Genomic DNA, 22629 nt, shown 5'->3' on the forward strand with positions numbered 1-22629 from the left:
GATTCAAATAAAGCCTCCACTTACAGGTTCAATATTTCGAGCTTATCTACTCTTTTCCTTTTAGTTTTGTCCTTTCTCTTTTATCTTTAAAAATGGCAAAATTCCCTGGGAGAATTAGCATAATAAGATATTAATATTTATTGTAGGGGAACTTCTTTGAAAGAAAATTGAGTTTATTTACTGACTTAAATAATATGCAGCAAGAGATGGAGAAAATACAAAATTTTTTATACTTAATAAACTACATCTCTTGTAGATCTGCCATGAGATCAACAAGGTCACCTTTTCTTAATGTGTTGTTTATTTACATCCTGTGCTGTTGGCTACCGATAGCCTATCTACAACAAGCAGTAACCACATAACTGCAAGTAGATTACCAAAGAGGCAAAACAGTATGGAGTACTGGTGTCTCTGCAACCTAAAATTACCACAGCAAAGTTTGAAATGTCAAAATAACAGGAAAACATGTTTACATTTATTTAAATGTTGTATGCCCTAAGAACTATCACTTAGATGGAGCATAAAGTTTACAAAAATATATTTTTACAGACAGAATAAAATAATAATTACCTCTTCTTCAAGTCTGCCATCTCTCAGGGTAGGAGGTATCCCTGGGTGCTTGGCTATCAACAATTCCATCAAGTTATGGGTAGCATGAAGTCTCTATAGACACACCAAAGGCAATAATTACAACAGTCAATGCAGAGGCAGGACTCTAGAGAGAACCTACTATTCATATGGCATACAGGGCACTAACACCATGTTAAGATTGTATCACCAAATACTTTTCCTCTAAAACAATCTGAGTATCAACTTTTTGAGAGAAAAATTATGTCAGTTTTATAACAAAGGTCTTAAATTATGAAATGAATTTTCTTCAATTAAAAATATACTGTCCTATGCAGTAAGGCTATGCATTCAGTAGATATATTTCTTCTGTCAGACAGACATTTGTCTACATAAGGAAGCGAGAGTAAGCCAGATAAGTTCAGTAAAGTAGAAAGGCTAACCGCACTGACTTGATTCCTTTTTTCCTGGGAAATGAGTTTGGATGAACCTAGAAATTATTAATATATTATGATAAAAGTAAGGATAATAAAATAAATAAGAAAGCAGGGCTACGAAATAAGGTGAAAGTAGTTTCTGTTAACCTGACGTTTTACTGGGAAGACAGCTAAGGGATAAAGGATGACAGGGAAAGAGTCCTGGTAAGATCTGATTTGGTGCCAGTCATTTGAGACTTTAAAGGTTCATTCTGTTCAGCTACATATTACTGGCCATGGTACAAATCTTTGTAGAGTCAGTCTTAGAAGAATTACCTCAAATGTCTTCGATCTTGTCAACATGGCTTCATAGACAATATAATCAGTAACATCATTAGAGTTAATAGCAAAAAGAAACTTGAAGTGGTAGAAACTTGTCTTCTCTATGTATGCTTGTGGAAGAGGACTTCTGTAATTTTCTGTACATGGTGGTGAAATGGGGAGAATATTGTGATCTCTTTCTACCCCCTTACATGTTTCATCCCGAGGGAACAGAGTGGCTGATATGACTGGACAGAGCAAGACATTTAGTGAGCCATGCTTTACCAGTCAGTGGGATGACTCAAAAGCAAGAACCAGGCTGATTGCTTACTCTTCACTCTTGAATTTAGGCATACTAGACTTACCTATTTCCTTGCCCATTCTTCTACTTTATTTCCTTTATTCAGAATATCTTTGCACTCCCTCCTGAGACAAACACACTTGCTTAAGGTCTAGGGCCTGCCTTCTGTAATCCTTATCCTTGTAGAATATAAGTAGATGTATATTTAATTTTTTCTTCTTCTACTCCCCCATACATTCCTACAAATACCCACTGTGGCACACGTGAATACGTTAGTCCCAGGGTCAACATTCTGAATGGTAAAGTCATCTCACTTGGGACTTCAGGCCTAAACTTGCCAAAATTAATAAAATTGGTCTTTATTTTCCATTTAGCTAGATAACCTTGTCTATAAGATCTACTAAACAGAACCAAGGCAGCAAAAAGAAATAAGTGTTATAATTGAAATATCTAAATCTCCCTAAAAGACCTTTAAAAATTAAATTACAAGATCATTTGATAGGTTTTATTACTTAGTTCCACTGTTGAGTGTAACTTCTTTTTGGTAAAAATTCATATGCAAAAATGATAAAAAATAACCTATTATTTGAAGTACAAATAACTTGAACTATTTTTCTAATGTAGATTACAAATTTATCTTGTCAGGCTTGTGGGCAAAACTGGCCCAAGCAGATGGAATAGTATTGATTCGCAAACTTTACTGTACGTACGAATCACCTTGGGTGATTTATTATAATAAAAGGACTGAATCCCGAGCTTCATTCTCAGTGATTATGACTTAGTCTATTTCTTAACCTTTATCCTTTTAAACATTCAGAAAAAATTATTTTGTAAAAAGCAAATAGAATATTTGAAACTGTTTAGTTTTTACTTACTTGAAGTGAATCAGTTTTGAGTTTTCCTTTGTGCTCCTCAGACGAGCGCAACACTTCTCTGTATAGTTCTGCTGCTGAGGCATACTCACCTACAGAATTAAAACATATTTAAAGCATAAAAAAGTCACATATTTAACTCCCAATGTCATCTAGTTGTCTATTATCTAAAAACATCTACTGCAAAAACATAACTTAGTAATTACAATGAACAATGATTTTTTTTTAAGCAATGAAATTTGGCTTGCTATCAATGATTGCCCCTGTAAAAAAAAAAACTTATTATAGTTCCCTTTTTAATTCCATGGAATATAATGTCTTTATATCATATTTATAATGTTTTAAAATTATACTGAAATATATTTACAATCAAATATATTTATGATGTTTTTAATATCATACTAAAAAACAAAGTCTAGATTAACTTTTAATTTAGACAATTTTCTTCTTATTGAAGTTAAAGGGTGCCAATTAGTAGGCATGTTTGAAATTAAGGACAAATTTAGGGTAATTATAGGAATTTGTAAACAAATATTCAAGACACTATGACCAACCTACACATAATTAACAGAAAAATAATGTATTATTCTTGATAGCTATTGCTGTTTTTAGTATTAGGCCAAAATAATTTCCAGTTAACAAATACATTTCAAAAACGTAGGGATCTTCTTTCCATTTCTGGTCACATATATCACAATTGGTCTGAGATGTATGCTGTTTCCTATTGTTCATAATTAGCAGCTCATTCAAATAAAACAATTCCAAGAGAATCAATTAAACTTAGGCTGGCAAACTATGGCCTATCTGACCCTCTTCATTTTTGTCAAGTCCATTAGCTAGAGAATGATTTTTACTAGTCACAAAAAATTAAAAATAATATTTCATGATGTGAAAATTAAATTACATTAAATTTTAGGGTCTACGAATAAAGTTTTATTAGAACCCAACTCTGCTCAATAGTTTTTGTACTGTCTGTGGCTACTTCTGCACTACAATAGCAGAGCTGAGTAACTGTGTAGAGATCTTACAGTTTGCAATGCTTAAAACACTTACTATCAGGATCTTTACAGGAAAAAGTTTGATGACAACTCGATGAAAGGAGAGCTGAAACATTTTTAGTGGATTAAATAATAGAATCTACTTTATTTGCTGTTTGGGTAAAAAGTCAAAACTGGTAAATCATAAATACAATTAAAATAAAAATCTAACCATGGCAAAATCATGAAACATACAAAAAAGGTATAGAGATCTTCCAGTTTCTGTTTGCTGATAAAGTTTTTTCTCTTAAGTATAACATAAACTTTCTTTTATTAACATTTCAAACTAGTTTTATTAAGATCATGTATTTAGGACTGTGTTCATAGCTATAATGAACTTTATATATACACACCTTTGCAAATTCTAAGATTAGTTCTCTGTCTTTTTTTTTCTGTGAAAGTAGATATATATACTTTAATTGAAGTAAAATACACAGAAAATTTACCATTTCAACTATTTTTAAATGTGTAGTTCAGTGGCATGTACATTCACACTGTTGTACAAAACACTTGCTTTTTAAAAATTAAAAAAAACAATTTCAAACACTTGCTTTTACACAATTGCTTTATATCTAGTTCTATTAGTTACTTAATAAAAATGCAGGGGTGGTTCAACATACGTAAATCTATGAATGTAATTCACCACATAAATAGAAGCAAAAACCAAAACCATATGATACTCTCATTAGATGCAGAAAAAGCATTTGACAAAATTCAACACCCTTTTATGATAAAAACGCTTAACAAAATAGGCATAGATGGAACCTACCTAAAAATGATGCAAGCCATATATGACAAACCCACAGCCAACATCATACTGAATGGGGAAAAACTGAAAGCACTCCCACTTAGAACTGGAACCAGACAGGGCTGCCCACTGTCTCCATTACTTTTCAACATAGTATTGGAAGTCCTTGCGAGAGCTATCAGGCAAGAGAGCAGAATCAAGGGAGTCCAAATAGGGAAGGAAGAGATCAAACTCTCACTTTTTGCTGATGATATGATGTTATATCTGGAAAACCCCCAGGATTCAACCATGAGACTCCTGGAATTGATTAACGAATATAGCAAAGTCTCAGGCTACAAAATTAATATACACAAATCAGAGGCATTTATATATGCCAATAACAGTCAATCGGAAAACCAAATTAAAGACTCAATACCCTTCAAAATAGCAACAAAGAAAATAAAATATCTAGGTATATATCTAACTAAAGAGGTAAAGGACCTCTATAAGGAAAACTATGAAACACTGAGAAAAGAAATAGCAGAACTTGCAAATAGATGGAAAAATATACCATGCTCGTGGATCGGAAGAATCAACATTGTTAAAATGTCTATCTATACTACCCAAAGTGATCTACAGATTCAATACAATCCCTATTAAATTACCAACATCATTCTTTACAGACGTAGAGAAAATAATTATACACTTTGTATGGAATCAAAGAAGACCCTGTATAGCAAAAGCAATTTTAAGCAACAAAAACAAAATGGGAGGGATTAATTTGCCAGACCTCAAACTATACTACAAGGCCGTGGTTCTTAAAACAGCCTGGTACTGGCACAAGTGCAGGGACACAGACCAGTGGAACACAACAGAAAATCCAAATATAGAACCATCCTCATATAGTCACCTAATTTTTGACAAAGCGGGAAAGAATATACTCTGGGGACAAGAATCCCTATTCAATAAATGGTGCTGGGAGAATTGGTTAGCCACTTGTAGAAGACTGAAACAGGACCCACAGCTTTCACCTCTCACAAAAATCAAATCACGGTGGATAACAGACTTAAACCTTAGGCGTGATACAATCAGAATTCTAGAAGAAAATGTAGGAAAGACTCTTAAAAAACTTTCTAAAACACACATTTTTTACAGGACTGCAGAGTCAGCCAATTTCTATCCACTTAGATGATGCAGAAGAATATTTTCATAATAATGAAGTCACATTATATGGAGTAACACTCAATTATCTTCACACAGTGGATTCTCTTTTTTAGTTTTTAAGAGTCATGATAAAAGCTTTTGAAAAGACATGGATTCCATTAGTGTTTATATATCACTTGCAGAGAATTCATTTAACGATTCACCATTCATAAGTACCATTTTTAAAGGAGGTATAGTGAGCAGCTGAATTTGAACTATTCAATATAATACCTGTAGTTATGTGTATTTAAAAAAGACACAAAAATATGCACATTTGCTAAGATATAAAAATTTAAGTCAAATTTGGAAATCTGGAAATATCCATTCTTCACCACTTGATGGCACTAACATTTTCAGGTAAACAAACTGGATTTGATATTGCCATGCTAGTTTTCTCTAAAAATGATATGCAGAAAACAAATTGTTCAAAATTATTAATACAATGTGTTTAATGCCAATCAATGAGGACTTTACAATATGCATTACAAGTCATACGTATTTATTTGCATATAGTAAGTACTAATCTTTCAGAGTTTGATATTAATTTTAGATTTCTTTCAGAAGTCAGATCTTCACTGTCTCATCTTTACATTGGCAGAGTCTAAATTATGTAAGTTAAATATGTAATGTTACTTTTAAAAATGGATATTGTTTAACATAACACTATGAAGTTAAGCAATAGAAACTAAAAACAGCAAATCCATTACAATTAAGTTTACAATTAAATTCATAATAGACATATCATCTATTAATGGACTTTCTGGACTTACACTGGGAATGCAAAGGAAACCATCTGAAAGAGCAGTAATGCAGCTTCTATTATGCAATAGCATGGTATACTGCCACACAGGAGCCAACTGTACACTGACCCTACTAGAGTGTGACAGTGTTTGGAAATGATCAGATAAGAAACCTTTTTTTCCCAGCCCCTGTACCATACATAACCTCACAGCAAGGCAAGGCAATAATAAATCAGAAAAGGAGATAAGAAAAAAGGCCAAGGGAGAAAATTCCTTCACTATCTAAGTTTCTGAATCATATCGTAAAATGAGGACTGCAGTTTTAAAATCAAGATGGGAAAGCTGAAATTTCTTTTTTTTATTGTGACAATCTACAAATACTGTATTACTCCATTTTAGAAATTTTTGCCTGTGAAATTTCAACCTACTATAGACAGTATAATATTGAAGTTTACATATAAAAATTAAATATTCGATTTGAAATCAAGAGATCCAGGACACACTCTGCCACTTATCAGCTATAATCTTGAAAAAGCAACTAAGCCTTTCTTTACCTCAGATTCCTTAAGTAAAATGGGCGTTATATCTCAATCACTGCACAGTTATAAGGATAAAATAGCATATGTAAAGTGTCATGCATAATGTAAAATGCGTACAGAAAAATAGTCATTTCTCAGGTATGTGACAGATTTTAACGACCTGAAAATATTTTAAATAGTACATTCATTATTCATATATTTTCGAGGACAAGCACACATATTTCTCACCTACAACAGTCAAGTGGTCTGTAGATTTTAATCACAATTATTCCATTCAATTAATTTGGCACTGAGAAACTGGTATCAGATATGACACACATTTTCCTGATTTTTGCCTAATTATTTTCAAGTTAATGCAAAGGAAAGTTTATTTGCTTTTCCCATTTTCATTGGGTTGTTTCTTTATTATTGGGTTTTAATAGCTCTTTTTAAATTCCAGATTCAAGTACTTTTCTAGATATATTATTTGCAACTATTTTCTCCATTCAGTGCCTTATTTTTCATTTTCTTGCCTTTTGAGAAATAGAGGTTATTAATTTTGGTGAAGTCAAATTTATGTTTTCTTCTTTTACAGATTGTGCTTTCTTCATATCTAATAAATCTTTGCCTAATCTCAAATCACATTTTTTTTTTTTTAAGGGACAAAGTCTTGCATTGTTGCTTAGGCTGCAGTGCAGTGGCAGTCATACCTCACTGCAGGCTGCAGCTCCTGGCCTTAAATGATCTTCCTGCCTCCGCCTCCCAAAGTGCTGGGACTACAGGCTTCAGCCACTGTGCCCAGCCCCAAATCACAAAAATTGTATCCTTTGTTTTCTTCTAGGAGTTTTATAGTTTTAGATTTAATTAATTTAGTCTAATACCCTTTTCAATTTAATCTTTTATATGGTGCAAGGTTGAACGCTAATTTTTTCCACATGGGTATCTACTTGTTCCAGCCCCATTTACTGAAAACATTAACATTTGCCCTTTTGTTGAAAAATCACTTGATCACAAATTAGTGGGACTATTTCTGGACTCGATCCTGTTCCATTGGTCTACATGCTTATCTTTAAGCCAATGTCACATTGTCTTGATTACTGCAACTTTAAAAATAGTTCTGAAACAAGGTAATATAAATCTTGTTTTGTTCTTTTCTGAAGTTGTTTTGGCTACTATAGGTTCTTTGCCTTTCCATTTGAATTTTAGAATTAGCTTGTCAATTTCTACGACACAGTCTGCTGAAATTTTGATGACATGGCTCTATAGTTCAACCTGGGATGAATCAGCACCTTTATAATGAGTCTTCTGATCCATAAACACAGTATAATTAGGTGTTTTTAATTTCTCTCAGCAATATTTTTTCAATGTTTTATGCTTTTTTATATAGGTCTTATACATCTTTATTCAAATTGATGCCTAAGTATTTCATATTTTTTGGTACTATTATGAATAGTATTGTTACAATTATGAATTTGCTAGGAAGGAAATAAAATTGATTTTTGTATATTCACTTTGTGTCATACAATCTTATAAAATTCACTTATAAGTTCTAGTATTTTTCCTGCACAATCATGTTGCAGTGAATAAAGACAGTTTTATTTTTTTTATACAATCTGATAATTTTAATTTTTTTTCTTATCTTACCACACTGGAAAGAAACTCATGTACAATATTAATAGAAGTGATAAGAGGGGAAATCATTGATTTGTTCATAATCTTACAGGAAAAATATTCAGTTTTCAACAATTAAGTATGACATTAGCTGTAGGTTTTTTATAGATGCCTTTTATTAAGCTGAGAAAGTCCCCTTTGACACCTAGATTGCTAAAAGATTTTATCAGGAATAGATGTTGAATTCTGTCAAATACTTTTCCTGCATTTATTGAGATGACCGTATGGTTTTTTTTTTTTTTTTTTTTGGTAAAGCTTATTACATGATGAAGTATGTTAGTTAACTAAACCAATCTTACATTTCTGGGATGAACTCTGTTTGGTCATAACAGATTCCTGCACTGACCTCCAATACTCCACTTGTATTATTCTTTTTATATATTGTTGAATACATTAAAAAAATTTTTAAAAGAATTTTGCATCTATGTTTATGAGTAATATTGATCTGCAGTTACGCTATTTTTTGTAATGTCTTTGGTTTTGGAATCAGAATATGCTGCCTCTTAAAATAAGTCGGGGTGTATTCCCTTCTCTTCAATTTTCTATAAGAGTTTATATAGATTTGATATTATTTTTTCCTTAAATGTTTGGTAGAATTCACTCATAAAGTCACCTGGGCCTAGAAATTTCTTTGTGGAAATATTTTTAACTACAAAATTAACTTCTTAAATAGATACAGGGCTATGCAGGTCATATATTTCTTCTTGAGTGAGCTTTGGTAGATTGTGTCTTTCAAAGCATTTGTTCATTTCATCTAAGCTGTCAAATTTTTGGAACAAAGCTGCTCATAACAGTCCTTTATAGTACTTTTAAATATCTGTAGAATAGTGATGTCATCTCTCTCATCCCTGATAACAGTAATTTGTGCCTTCTCTCTTTTTTCCTGAACAGTCTAACTAGAGGCTTATCAATTTTTATTGTTCTCAAAAAATCAACTTTTGATTTCACTGCTTTCTCTATTGGTTTTATTTTCCTTTTAATTGATTCCTGCACTGATCTTTATTATTTCTGCTTTTTGCTTACTTTGTACTTCATTTGCTCTTCTTTGTTTCAGATTCTTAAGGTATCAGCTGAAGTCCCTGATTTAAAAGTTTCTTCTTTTCTAATATGTGTTTAGTGCTATAAATTTCCTTTAATGACTCATTTTCTACACCCCACAAATTTTGATATTTCATTTTCATTCACTTCAAAATACTTCCTAGTTTCCCTTTTGTTTCCCTTTTGATTGACTCTTTAACCCAAGGGTTATTAAGAAGTTTGTTATGTAGTTTCCAAATATTTGGAGACATTCCAGTTATCTTTTTGTTATTGATACCTAAAATTTAATTCTACTGCAGACATAGAACATAGTCTGTAAGACCTGAATCCTTCTAAATTTATTGACTTGTTTTATAGCCCAGAATGTGCCCTATCTTGGTAAACATTCCATGTGCACTTGAAAAGAATGTGTATTCCTCTTTGGTTGGATAAAGTGTACAATAAATGTCGATTAGGTCAATGGGTTTAAAGTGTTGTTTATATCCTTACTTATTTTCTGTTTACCTGTTCTATAAATAATTGAGACAGGAATGTTGACATCTCTGACTATAATTATGAATTTGTTTATTTCTCATTATAGTTTTATCAGTCTTTGTTATTTATTTTGAAGCTCTAATTTTAGGTAATAAATATTTAAGATTTTTTTTTCCAGTAATGTAGTGACACTTTTTACCCTTGGTAACATTCTTTGCTCTGAAATCTATCTTAGGAGCTCCTATGGTGCAACTGGTTACTGTGCAGTACTTACGTGAAATCCATTTTACCTGAGAGTGATATAGTCACTTCAGCTTTCTTTCGATTAGTGTTAACATGGTGTATCTTTATTCATCCTTTTACATTCGCATCTTTAAATATAAAGTTTGTTTCTTATAGAAACTATATTGTTGGATATTGCTTTTCTAAATCCAGTCTGATAATCTATGCCTTTTAATTGGGATACTTAGACCATTATAATTAATATGATCACTGATATGCTTGGGATTAAATCTACCATCTTGCTATTTCCTTTCTAATCATCTCATCTGTTCTTTGTTCCCCTTTTCTTTTTTGCTGCTTTTTCAGATTGAAGATTTTTTATTATTCCTTTTTATCCAATCTTTTGGATTATTACCTCCCTTTGTTGTGTTTTTTAGCAGTTGCTATAGGAAGCACATATCTTTGCCTTGTCACAGTTTACCTTCATGTAATATTATACTTCATATACGGTATAAAAACCTTATATTATACATCCATGTTTCCCTACCCCCCACAGACTCTGTACTATTGTTTTCGTACATACATTTACATGTTATTAAACCCACAGCATATTTCTTCATATTTTTTTTTCTTCTTCAGGGATTCCAATACATTTATATTGGGCTACTTGAAGCTGTCCAAAACCTCAGTGAGGCTCTTTTCAAATTTTTTAGTCTTTATTCTTTGTTTTTCAAGTTGGAGAGTTTCTATTGTTATTCTATACTTCAAATTTACTGATCTTTTCTTTTGCAATGTTTTATCATCTATTAACTAAGTGTATTTGCTATACTAGACACTGAAATTTTGATCTCTGGAAGTTTGATTTTATGTTTTCAATGTTTCTACTCAACGAGTTTAATCTTTACTTTTGAATCTATGAAATATAGTTTTAATGATTTTCATATTTATATAAAAGGTATTTATATGGAATGGTGCTTCTTAAAAGTGCCAGTTATATATTAACTTCTGTTTCCAGACGAGATACAGTAACAGAGAATGGATTTATTCTCCTTCCTGTAACAACTAAAATAACAGACAAAATACACAAAACAACAGTTTGTAAGATATTGGACACCACACAACAAAAAACAGTGATCCCTTAGAGATGGGAAACCACCAAGAAAACACCCTTCTATGTAAATGTTCTTTCTAACTTTTTAAATTTTGTGCATCATATACATAACACTATAACTTTACACATAAACATTGCGTATGTATGTTTATGTATCTATCTGTCATCCTCTGTAAGAATTTAAGGTATACAAGTTCAGGGAGTTTACTGTGTTTATCGTATCATCTTTGTTACTTTGAACTTACTCAAACACAAATAACTATTGAAAAAATGAACTTAAAAACAATATCATTTTTATTATTTATATTTATGATATTATTTTTAAATCAATGAACAAATCTTCCTTGAATGTGTTGAAACTCTTCTAGATATTTTGTTTACAGTTGTTGACTATTAAAGACTAAAAGTAACAACTTCTAGCTGTATCTTTGTTCATATCCTCATTTCCTTAAAAAAGAACTTCTAAAAGTGGAAATGTTTGGTCAAAGCGTATGTAAACTTTGAAGGTTTTTGAAGCATTCTGCCTAACTGCTCTCTCTTAAGTTTAACCTATTTAAATTGCACTCAGTAGTGTGCAAGAGTGTCCTTTGGGGGGAATTTTGATTTCTGTTATAATTAACCTTTTACAGGAAGTATTTGGAAGAATGAGAGATAACAAAGCAATCACCTTCTACCTTTAATGATATGGATGCCTGCTAAGCCATTGAGGGCACAAACTAGCTGCCGATGTGCTTCTTCACATTCAGTTCCACATTTCTTTTGCAAAGATGTCAGCAGTTCTTCCATTGTCATGGTGCTAAAAGAAAAGATAGATTGTTCAAAACTAGAAAGAAATTCCAAAGTGTTATTTCAGTGGGAGTGTTATATCACATGTGATCAAGAGTACGAGATTCCTACAGAATCTTTGCGATACCTTCAGCATTTTTTTCTTCACCTCCATTCCATCTCGATTACCTCTATCTGAGCCCACCATTTTTTCAGTTCTTCCCATTTCAGGATAGAGAGAATGGAACTATTAATAGTAGAATGCACTAGTTCCTTAAGCAGAATGTACATCATGATGTATTTGAAACACTATGGGGTGTTTGTTATAAGACTATCTGAATACCAGCATTGCAACTTAACTAATTAACCTCTTTGAACTTGAACACTTAACCTGAATATTATTTTATCTATAGAAAATGAAGATTCAAGGATCAAGCTAAATGCCATTTCCACCAGAAGGCTGTTTAACTAACTTAGCCATTCATATACAAATTGTTTCCATACTCTCATTGTCCATAGTAATTCGTATGTACATCTTGTGAAATTTACCATGTTCACCTTGTATTTCAGAAATCTATTAATATAATTTTGTCGTTTTCCCTTATTTGTCTATAATCTGCTTGGGGTCAAGGACAAAATCTAATCTTCTTTCTATGTCTTATGGCCTCAGGTGCTTTAAAAAAGGCAGTTCCTGAGTCACAGGCTGATACATAAAAAATTTCTAGGACACTAGAAAAATTAAGAACATAAATTCCTTAATGTTTTCAGAAGGAATAATCAAGTAAATATAGTTGTATAATTTTAAAGAAAATATTTAATGGTAATCTAATTCCCTGATGTGGGAACCAAAAAATACAAGAGCAAAATGCTTTCATATCTGGAGTATAGCCAAAAAACCCCCCAAAACAACAAAAAACCCCAACAATAATCCTAATTTTAAAAGAAATATTCAAAACCATGAAAATAAATATGATGTGATTATCTTTCACAAATGAGATTCCATACCAAAGAAAAAACACCATACCATTAAAAATAACTGACAACTCAGTTATAAGTCTTTGAATGAAACTATGGGCCAGAAAGTTAATTGCTTAAATATTGTCTACTTTGATACTATCAATTTCAGTATAAGGACGTTGATAATAAAACCTTTTTTGGAGAGGCAAGAACTCCCCACGAACGGCCTGTGGGTGGCAGCAGGCCTGCCTGAGCCTCAGCAATGGATACAGGATGGAGGTGACAGTCCTTCTGTCCAGGCTGCTGAGCTTGAGAGCCCAGTCGGAAATCTTCCTGAGTTTTACCACTGCATCCTGGCAGCACACCTCATGCTGACGGTGATAAAAATGCCTTTCCACTGGAGAAAAGTGGAGCCAGTGTATTTCTTCAGTCTGCGGTGGTATCTGGATCTATAAAGAGGAGGAAAAAAAAAGATTTCACCCGAAAATTTAACTTTCCATCCCAAAGTTTTTTTTTTTTCTTATAATACACTTAGTCAATAAAAACTTATCATACTGACTTGGTCAATCACATCTTTCTTTGCAGACCTCCACAGTATCTTAGCAATAAAGCTGTAGAGATGCTGAGGATTCTTCTTACAGTAAGGGCGATAGAGAAGTCGAACCCACCAGTGTTTGACACAGTAAGGTTCAATACCAAGAAAGACCACTAACCCAAAAAGATCTGAAAAGGAAAAAGAAAACAAACACTTTGAGAATAACTGTTTCTGTATTTCTTCATAATTACTTTGAATAAGCACTTTTACAGGCATTACACAGTACATAGTAATTTGCATGAATTAAAATGTAGATTGTATAGGCTCTTAAATCTGAAATTCAATTCCAATTCAATTTACACTTCTTGAGCATCTATTTTGCTCTAAGTTTTGTGCAAGGTGCTAAAATGTTGTGAAGTTTATGGAACCATTATGCAAAGCTTATATTTAATTCCAAAGTCTGAAATTACCATCAGGTAAAACCAGAAAACTATTCAATTGAATGTGATTGATAAGAGATATGCAAGAAATACCATGTAGTGAAACTAATAGATGCAAGAATTGCTGGATGAGGAAAAAAAGATTTCTAATCACATAGATGATATGGACAATATTCTCTGATCCAGTATTCCTCATACCCTTTGATCTAATAATTCCATTTCTTGAAAACAAGCCTAAGGGATAATAAAAAATATAGATAACATATTTACCTACACAGTGATATTCATAACAATGTCAACAGTATATAGAATAAAAATGACTCAAATAAAGAAATAAATTATGGTACCCCTATAAAATAGAACTATACTTCTTTTCTGATATAGCATGCCTTGCATTTGTTAGCTTTAGCATGTGGTACTTCTTGTATATCTCTTAATTGGGCATACTGAATTTTATATTTTATTTTTTCTCCACTTAACACATCTAAGTGGTTTTCCACATATTTATTTGTTATGAGTTATGGAAAACTGCTTAGGATGCAATGTTAAGTGAAAAAAAGGAACACAAAATTATGCATGCAGTATGAGTTCATTTATATAGAAAAGACTGGATGTGGTTTTGTATTCAAGTGAAGACTACGAGTGAGTGTAATTTTCTTTAAACTTTTACATATTGTTAAAATTTTTCACAATGGGCATATATTCCCTTCAGAAGCCATAAAAAAATAATATAAAATACCATGACCCTATCGACAACATCATTTTGAGGATGACCAACAAATATTTAGGTCGAATTAAGCTACTTGGATGGTTGTGGGAATTAGTAACATCTGAAAGAACCAAAGCATCATTGCCTATCTGCAGAAATCACAGATTTTTATTTTCAGTTCAAATCAATTGCTTATGTGCTAACTCTTGAGATCCCAAAAGTGCCTCAAACTGAATCTGTCAAAATCAAGTTCATAATCTTTTCCCCGAGACATGCTTCTCTGCTGGTGTTATTCACTGGTGAATATTGTTACCATCCACGGACTTATGCAAGTCAGAAATCTCAGCATCTCCTGACCTAATGTTAGGAAGGGATAAGAAGGGGCAAAGAGTAACAGATGTTTTTGTCTATGATAGGAGAATGTAAGAACTGACCAACTAAAAAGAGGTAGAGAAAAAGCAAACTGGGGAAATGGTCAAACCACAAATGTCATGGACTGGCGAATGAGCACTGGGAGATTTCATTTGTCCTCAACTGACCCAGGGCTCATTATCATCTAATTTGCATTGTGGTTTTGACCCCCACCCCCACCCCCCGTGGGCTTTCAAAGGATTCTGGGAGGACACATGAGCACAAACTAAGAGGGGATTTGTATAAGAAAACCTGTCAATCACCCAAGGGCGGGAAAGGGAAACTTCACCTAAAGAGAGGAGGGGTAGTCCATTTATCATATAAAAACGTGTGTGCTAAAACCATCTCCACTTGTGGAGATAGACTCGTTCCCTCTCTGGACTGTACTGTGCTTAATAAATCTTGGTACTTGGCTCAATTGTATCTGTATGGCCTGCTCATTTATTCCATTGACTCAGTCTCAGTAACCATTCTTCGATAAGAACCAGGAAACACACAAACCTGTCACTATCACCAAGGCTTGTTAATTTTCCCCATCCACTTTCTTCTATATCTTCAAGACAAACCTAGCCCAAAGCAAATGTGCCAGCATCACTTGCCCAGATTACTTATTACAGCTGATCAACTGATACCCTAACATCTACTCTTATTCCCTTATAAAACATCCTCCACAATGCAACTGGAGTGATATTAGAAATATAAATCTAATCACAAGATGACTTCCAATCACTGTGTTTAAGTGCTTTCAATAGCTTCTACAGTTCTTAAGAAAATAAATTCTTTTTCATGGCCTACAACATCCTCCATGGTGCCATCTATACCCACCTATTTAGTGTCTCAATGTGCTGTTTTCCCTAGTTCTTTGTGCTCTAGCCATGCTGAAACTCTATCAGTCTTCTCCTTCCACATGATCTTTATATTTTCTGTTTTCTCCACAAGAGAGAATTCTTCCCTCTCCTCTTTACCTAGCTCATGTGAATATTGCAGATCTCAGATCAGGTGTCACTTCCTTCTGCATCCCTATTATGTAATGTCATAGAACCAGATCTTTTTTATGAAACCTGATATAGTTAGAATTTTATATTTTTCTCATTTATAAAAGTTATCTTGATTGCAATTTAATATTTATTAAATATTTAATAAATATATCTTCCCTGCTAATCTACAAGCTCAATAAAGCCAAGGACTTTATCTACTTTTGCTCATTATCCACTGAGGTTTGACTGTGTCTCCCAAAAGTTCATGAATTGGAAACTTAATCCCCAATGCCACAATGTTGGAAGGTGAGGCCTACTGAAGGTGTGACTGGGTCATGAGGCGGGATCCCTCAAGAAAAGATTAATGTCATTATTATGGGAACAGGATAGTTATTTCAAGAGTGGGTTGTTATAAAACAAGTCCAGCCCCTGGTTCTTCTCTCTGTATCATGCACTCACTTCCGCCTTCTGCCCTTCCACCATGAGATAACCCTTGCCAGGTACCAGTGCCATGCTTTTGGACTTCCCAGCCTCCAGAACTATAAGCTAAATAAACTCCTTTTCTTTATAAATTACCCAAATTGTGGTATTCTGTTATAGCACCAGAAAACAGTTATTTAAAGTCAACACTTTCAAACAAACTAAAATAAATAAATGACTACCTAAAGGGAAAATAAAAACAAAGGCTGAAGTGGAAGTAGCTATCATTCATTGAATATTTAATATCTGCTAGGCACTGTGCTAAAATATTGTTTGTAAACTTTATTATAATTAATCTTTAAAACACCTTATTTTACAAATAAAGAAAATAAAGATTTGTATGTTTAAGTAATTTGCTTATGCATATACAACTAAAAGTCTGGATATGAACCCAGGTTTATATATTCACCAAAGCCAAGGCTTTGTATATTATACAAATAAGTATTTCATACAGACATGGGGTGTGAGGGGTGAGCAGCATTCATGCCTCTTTGACTTTCCAAGTAGATGACATTATTTCAGCCTGCCTGCAGAAACAATCTAAAGACCTGATAAATTATGAAATTTCCCTGGCCTCATTTCCTTGCTTAATATATGGTCAATCTGGGATTCACATCATCTCTAGGATGTTACTAATTAATAAATCACCAAATCTCATTTACCTATCAGTCTAGCACAATGAGGTAAAGGTGAAGAGGTGCAATTTTGCTCTCCAGGGGACATTTTGCAATGTCTGGAGACATCTTTGGGTGTCGGAATTGTAGGAGTGCTACCAGCATCTAGTGGGTAGAAGCTTAATATCCTAAAATGTACAGGACAGCCTGCAAAGAAAGAGAATTATTTGGCCCAAAATGTCAGCAGGGCCAAGGATAAAAAACCCTGGTCTAGCACAAAAAGAAAACAAATGAGATTTCCACTTCCAAATACAACATAGAAAATCATGGGCAGGCTTAACATTCCCACTGTGACAACCAGAAAAAAAACAGATAGACTGCAAGAATCATAGTGTTAAAGATACCAGAGAGTTATGGAAACAAGGGGGAAAGATGAGTAAAATCCCAGAAAGTTTGGAAAAGTCCTTTTTTAGGTGACTTAGAGTATGAGGAAACTTTTGAGGGTGATTATCTTGCTGCAGAAATAGATTCATGGCTATCCACATAAGTCAAAACTTTTCAAATTTCATTTTAAATATTTAGTTTTATTATATGTCATTTATAAATGACTTAAATCTCAAACAACTCAATAAAGTTGTTTAAAAAAATTATTCAAGAATTTGAATGGTGACAAGTGCTTGAAACACCTGCCAACATCTTATATCTCTAAAAAAAATCTACATAGGGAACTGAGAAATCATTGCCCATATTCTGTCAGCACTAAAATTAGAAAAAGTTACTCTGATAGCCATTTACTTTTTCTGTGCCCCCTCAGATAACTTTTAAGCTAAATGAGATCTTCTTAATATCTAAATATCTATAATACTGGCAGATCACTAAATTTAGTCTTTTAATGAGCCTGATATTATTCTATAAATATGTATCTTAATGTAACATTAAAATTACGTGAATATTTAAATATATACTTATCCATAGAAAACTTTTCCTCCCTAAAAATAATCATCAAAAAACATAGTTTTTAGGTCTAAGGCATGGATGTTGATGTTTTTGTTTCAGTAGAATGATAAGTTATCCTGCTGAAAACAAACATAATATATGAAAGTTTGGGTTTTCAGAAAGATAAGTTTGAAAGTGAACTCCAAGTATATTTAAATTTTGTAATTTAACTACATTTTAATAATAGCTTTTTAGGAAATTTATTACACAAAACAAAATTTACTTAAACTTTTAGTTTTAAATATTCACAACTTGGATAAAGGTTTTAAAAATGCAGTGTCTGCTCTATGAGAAAGTGACAACAAACGAGATCAATGTAGAAACATCATTATAATGTATGTGTGGAGGGGAGAAGTCCAAGAGGAATCATTGAAGGAATGATAGTTACATGCATATAGTCTGACATTATAAAGCTATTAATAATTTATAACTTTTACAATTAGTAAAATTATGGTCCCATTATTAACGGGTTCAGACAATGAAATCACAGTCCCTGTTTGGAGAGACACAGTCAGTTGAAATTAATTCCTTTTCTCTCTCTCTTCCCCTCTCCCTTTTTAGTCAGATTCTTCTACTTTCCACTTTGGAACTCTGCTTTTAATTCAGACATATATCTACATTGTTTACGTAGGTACAATAATTGCTTAACTTAGGATAATGGGACCATTCACTACATATCTGTCCTCATATACACAAACAGAAAAATCACCCAAGTACCATTTAAAAAGATAAATGCTTGAAACCATTAGGAGTCAATCGTAATATAAATACATGTTCATCACTTAAATAAGGATTTCAACAAACATTAAGCATAACAATAATTTTCCCACAAAAAAAATAAAGCTTTTCAAATACATGCAATATGTGAGGAAATCATACATTACCCTCCAATCCTCTCTGTACTGGAGTGCCACTGATGCACCACCGATTAATCCCACTCAAACGCTGAGCCATTTCTGCAGCCTGATGAGAGAGAAATATGGAATAAAAACAATACAAAAGACACAGAAGAACATAAAATTCAGGCATATTCATGAACATAGTCCATGAAAAGCTACACTTTGGGTTAGATGTACTTGCTTTCATTTACCACAATGTTGAGTGTCATATTGAACGGGCCATATTCCAGTACAGTGGTTCTCATTAGTGGGAGGCCGCCATGCATCCCCTCTGAATTGGAGAAGTAGTTCAAGTATGTACAGAATGAAAAAACTCCCTGAATAACGGATACATTCCCTACACCATTCCATCCTCCAGATGCATTAATAGGTATGATCCATAAATTCAGTTTAGGTTACAGAATGACCAAAGAAGACAGAATAAAGACATATGACAAAGGCCAAATCAAAATTCTATCCTTTAAAGTATTAATAGCATTTTCTTTTGCCATTGGTCTCTCTGATTTAAAAAACTGCCCAAATCAACTTTGGCCCCAAACTATCAGCACCTACATGATAATTCTTCTGGCTAGCAGAAATGCTGAAAAATTCCCTAAACATAGTTTACTTTAATCTACATCATGTATAAACTGACATCTCACTGAAATATATATGAGCATTGCGTATAAAGCTATGATTCAGAGTAATAAAATAATTCCAAAGGGTTATGTAGTTCATAGCACAAGAGAAAAGCACATATAGTGCTTAAAAGCACGCTTTTGAACAATATCAACACTATAGGTTAACTATGATTTAAATATTAAACTATTCAAGTTCCCCTCATCCCTTTCTCCTTTCTTCCCCAACCCTCAAAAGATTTTGTGAAAACTCACTTTCACCGCAGGACATTCAACCATCTGAGCTTCATCAAGGCAGATCCTCCACCACTCCACAGCTACGAGGGGGCTGGGAATAGCCATGTAGCGTTTCTGGTTCCGTAAGCGACGCCCATCCTCACTATTGCTATGTGGGATATCGACATAGTTTAGTTCTGAACGAAGGACATCATAGGTAATGATAACTATATCCTGTTCTGCCAAAAAATGAGGCTGTAAAAAGCCATCTTTCTTCACTCCTTGATATACCTAAGAAATAATCAGTACAGACATAGTTATTGCAGAAAGGCTTGTCAAAGACAAATGAAACATTCATTAATACCCTTACTGAGTCCTTTCTATATGCTTAGGGCCACACATGCTATCAGACAGTTCTCACACCTGTTTAGAGAAAGACACACTGTAGTGTGGAGGACTAATAACATAAGGAGTGTGAAAGGAACTGTAATAGAAGTAAATGTAACAGCACCACAGTGGAAATGCCAATTCTGTGGCAGACAAGGTGAATTCACAGAGGAGTTAAAATTTGAGGCATAACTTGAAGAACATTTTGGAGTTCTCAGAGATGGAAAAAGGGGGAAAGCACTATATGCTGGCAGGCAAATGGAAACAACAGCATGTGGGAAAGCATGATGTTATGAAAAAGTAAAATAAGAGTTATTACTTGCAAAATATCTTTTGTTTCAGACACTGTACTAAGTACAATCTCTGAACTTCAGCAATGTTGTTAGTAGTTGCTAATATTTCTATCCTACGCATAAAACTATAAAGTGACTTGCTCAAAACTGATGGAGCTAAGACTCAAACCAAGGTTTGCCTACTCACACAGAACAGAGCTCCTCAATGGCACAAAACTGTTTTTTTATTTACTACTGTATTCTCCATGTCTATGAGAGTGGATAAAATATAGAACACCTTTAGTATTATTTGTGTGGAAAGAAGGAAGAACAAAAGTAGTGAAGTGTACTAATATTAGTAAATAATATGACTAAATGACCACTTACTATGTGCCAGCACTTTATGAAATCATTTAATCTTCACAAGTCTGTGATTGGATACATTTTCAGAACTTAGCACAGTTCCTGGCAATAATAAGTGCTCAGTAAATATTTGTTGAATACGTTCCTATTTTATAGATGAGGTAATTGAGGCTTGAGATGATTTTGGAGCTAAGAGATGACAGATCAGACAAGTAGCTACTATTACACAATGCTGCCTTTGAATTGTGTTTCTCTCTAAGAGTATAAATGCTTATACCAAGACTTTTTCATTCATGTGACCAACAATTTTTTTAAAAAGTTTTCACATATTTATGTTCAAAGTGCTTTAACTTCTGATGTCAGAAAAGAATACACATTCTATTGTTCTTTTTTTTAGTCTCAATTTCTCTTCAAGCTCTGATTTAATATAACTTTGATATCATTAATTTTGGGATAAACAACAAAGCAACGAATACTATAAAACTATCATAAAGAAGCAAAACTTTACATTTTCCTATCCCTCTTTAGCTCACATGGCCTTACCAAGACTCGAAGAGATGATGACCTTACATGTCTGTTGATCTCATCCACCCACTGGTGACAGATGGAACTTGGAGAGATGATTAGAGTTGCTCTTGTTGATACCGGCTCCATTGCAACAAGGCAGTGGGGGCAGTAAAAAGGCTTAACCTTCAGATTCTTCTCTTCATAATTCACACACTTTGCATGTTGCCACAGGTGACATTTTAGGCACTGAACACGTGGCTTATGGTCCATCTGGTCAAGTTCACCACATATGCACTCAAAGCGATAATCAGCAGTGTTACAGAGACTCGTGATATTAGAATATGGCACATCACTACCAGCAGGGTTTAAAGATTCACCATAGTCCTTTGCTTCATGTTCTTGTTTGAATTCAGAGACACATGTACTTTCAGATGTAGTAACATCAATAATTCCAGAGTCACTGGTAGCTGGACAGTGTACTTGTGAATCAGAATTGTTATTTGGTTGACTTTTTCCTTTTTTTATGGATAGAACAGGCTTTTTCCTCAATTTACTACGATTTCTTTTAGGCTTATAATAATAATAATAAGGATCATCATCATCATCAGAGGTGTTTGATGGCAAGTATTCAGAATCTGTGTCCTTGTTCCCTGATTTTCTAGATTCTTTCTGGATTTTCCTTGGACTTCCCACTGCCTATGAAAAAAATAATATTTAATTAATTTATTTCAACATAATTACACCTCTTGAAATTAAACTCCTGACTTTATGTATGTATTTTACATAAAAATCTGGTAACCAGTCTTTGCTACCCTTTTCCCTGAGGAGAATCACTCTAGATAAGTGGCTTCCAATCTACCCTCTGTAAGAACCCTCCCTGTAGTCTACAGATCACAAAACAAAAGGAAGGCTGTACTAATTTGGAGAGATAAAGGGAAGATTAGGAAGATAAAAGGAGCTACTGATATTTTGTAATTAGCCTCTTAGGATTTATAGTCTGCCTAAATCAATAAAAGACCAGTATTTTAGAGTATATAAATACATAAAATAGGGCAATTACAAAAATACCAAGTACTAAAATATAGCATCCAAAGAAAGTAAAAGTTCATCTGTTAGTTACTGCAATTAGCAAATAGATTCCTTCTTTCCTTTCCCTTTCTACCTGTGCCTTCTCTTGCAATTATTTATTGAATGCCAACTCTGTGCCAGGAATTGTGTCAGATGCTAGGGATACAGATATGAACAAGATTTGCACCTGCTCTCAAT

General features: G+C 33.3%; 1 protein-coding gene across 3 annotated transcripts in view; it reads right to left on the reverse strand.

Moving 5' to 3' along the window:
- Window positions 1-22629, reverse strand: part of SHPRH (SNF2 histone linker PHD RING helicase) — a 91272-nt gene that overhangs the window by 46310 nt on the left and 22333 nt on the right. For all 3 annotated transcript variants that reach the window (XM_069487683.1, XM_069487682.1, XM_069487684.1), the window contains 8 exons: window positions 21400-22059; window positions 19874-20125; window positions 18987-19065; window positions 13500-13663; window positions 13133-13389; window positions 11893-12014; window positions 2481-2569; window positions 571-663 (listed from right to left, as the gene is read on the reverse strand). In XM_069487683.1, the coding sequence (XP_069343784.1) occupies window positions 571-663; window positions 2481-2569; window positions 11893-12014; window positions 13133-13389; window positions 13500-13663; window positions 18987-19065; window positions 19874-20125; window positions 21400-22059 (1716 nt within the window). The remainder of the gene's footprint in view (window positions 1-570; window positions 664-2480; window positions 2570-11892; window positions 12015-13132; window positions 13390-13499; window positions 13664-18986; window positions 19066-19873; window positions 20126-21399; window positions 22060-22629) is intronic.

This window comes from Eulemur rufifrons, chromosome 15 (assembly GCF_041146395.1).
Source record: "Eulemur rufifrons isolate Redbay chromosome 15, OSU_ERuf_1, whole genome shotgun sequence".
Classification (NCBI taxonomy): domain Eukaryota; kingdom Metazoa; phylum Chordata; class Mammalia; order Primates; family Lemuridae; genus Eulemur; species Eulemur rufifrons.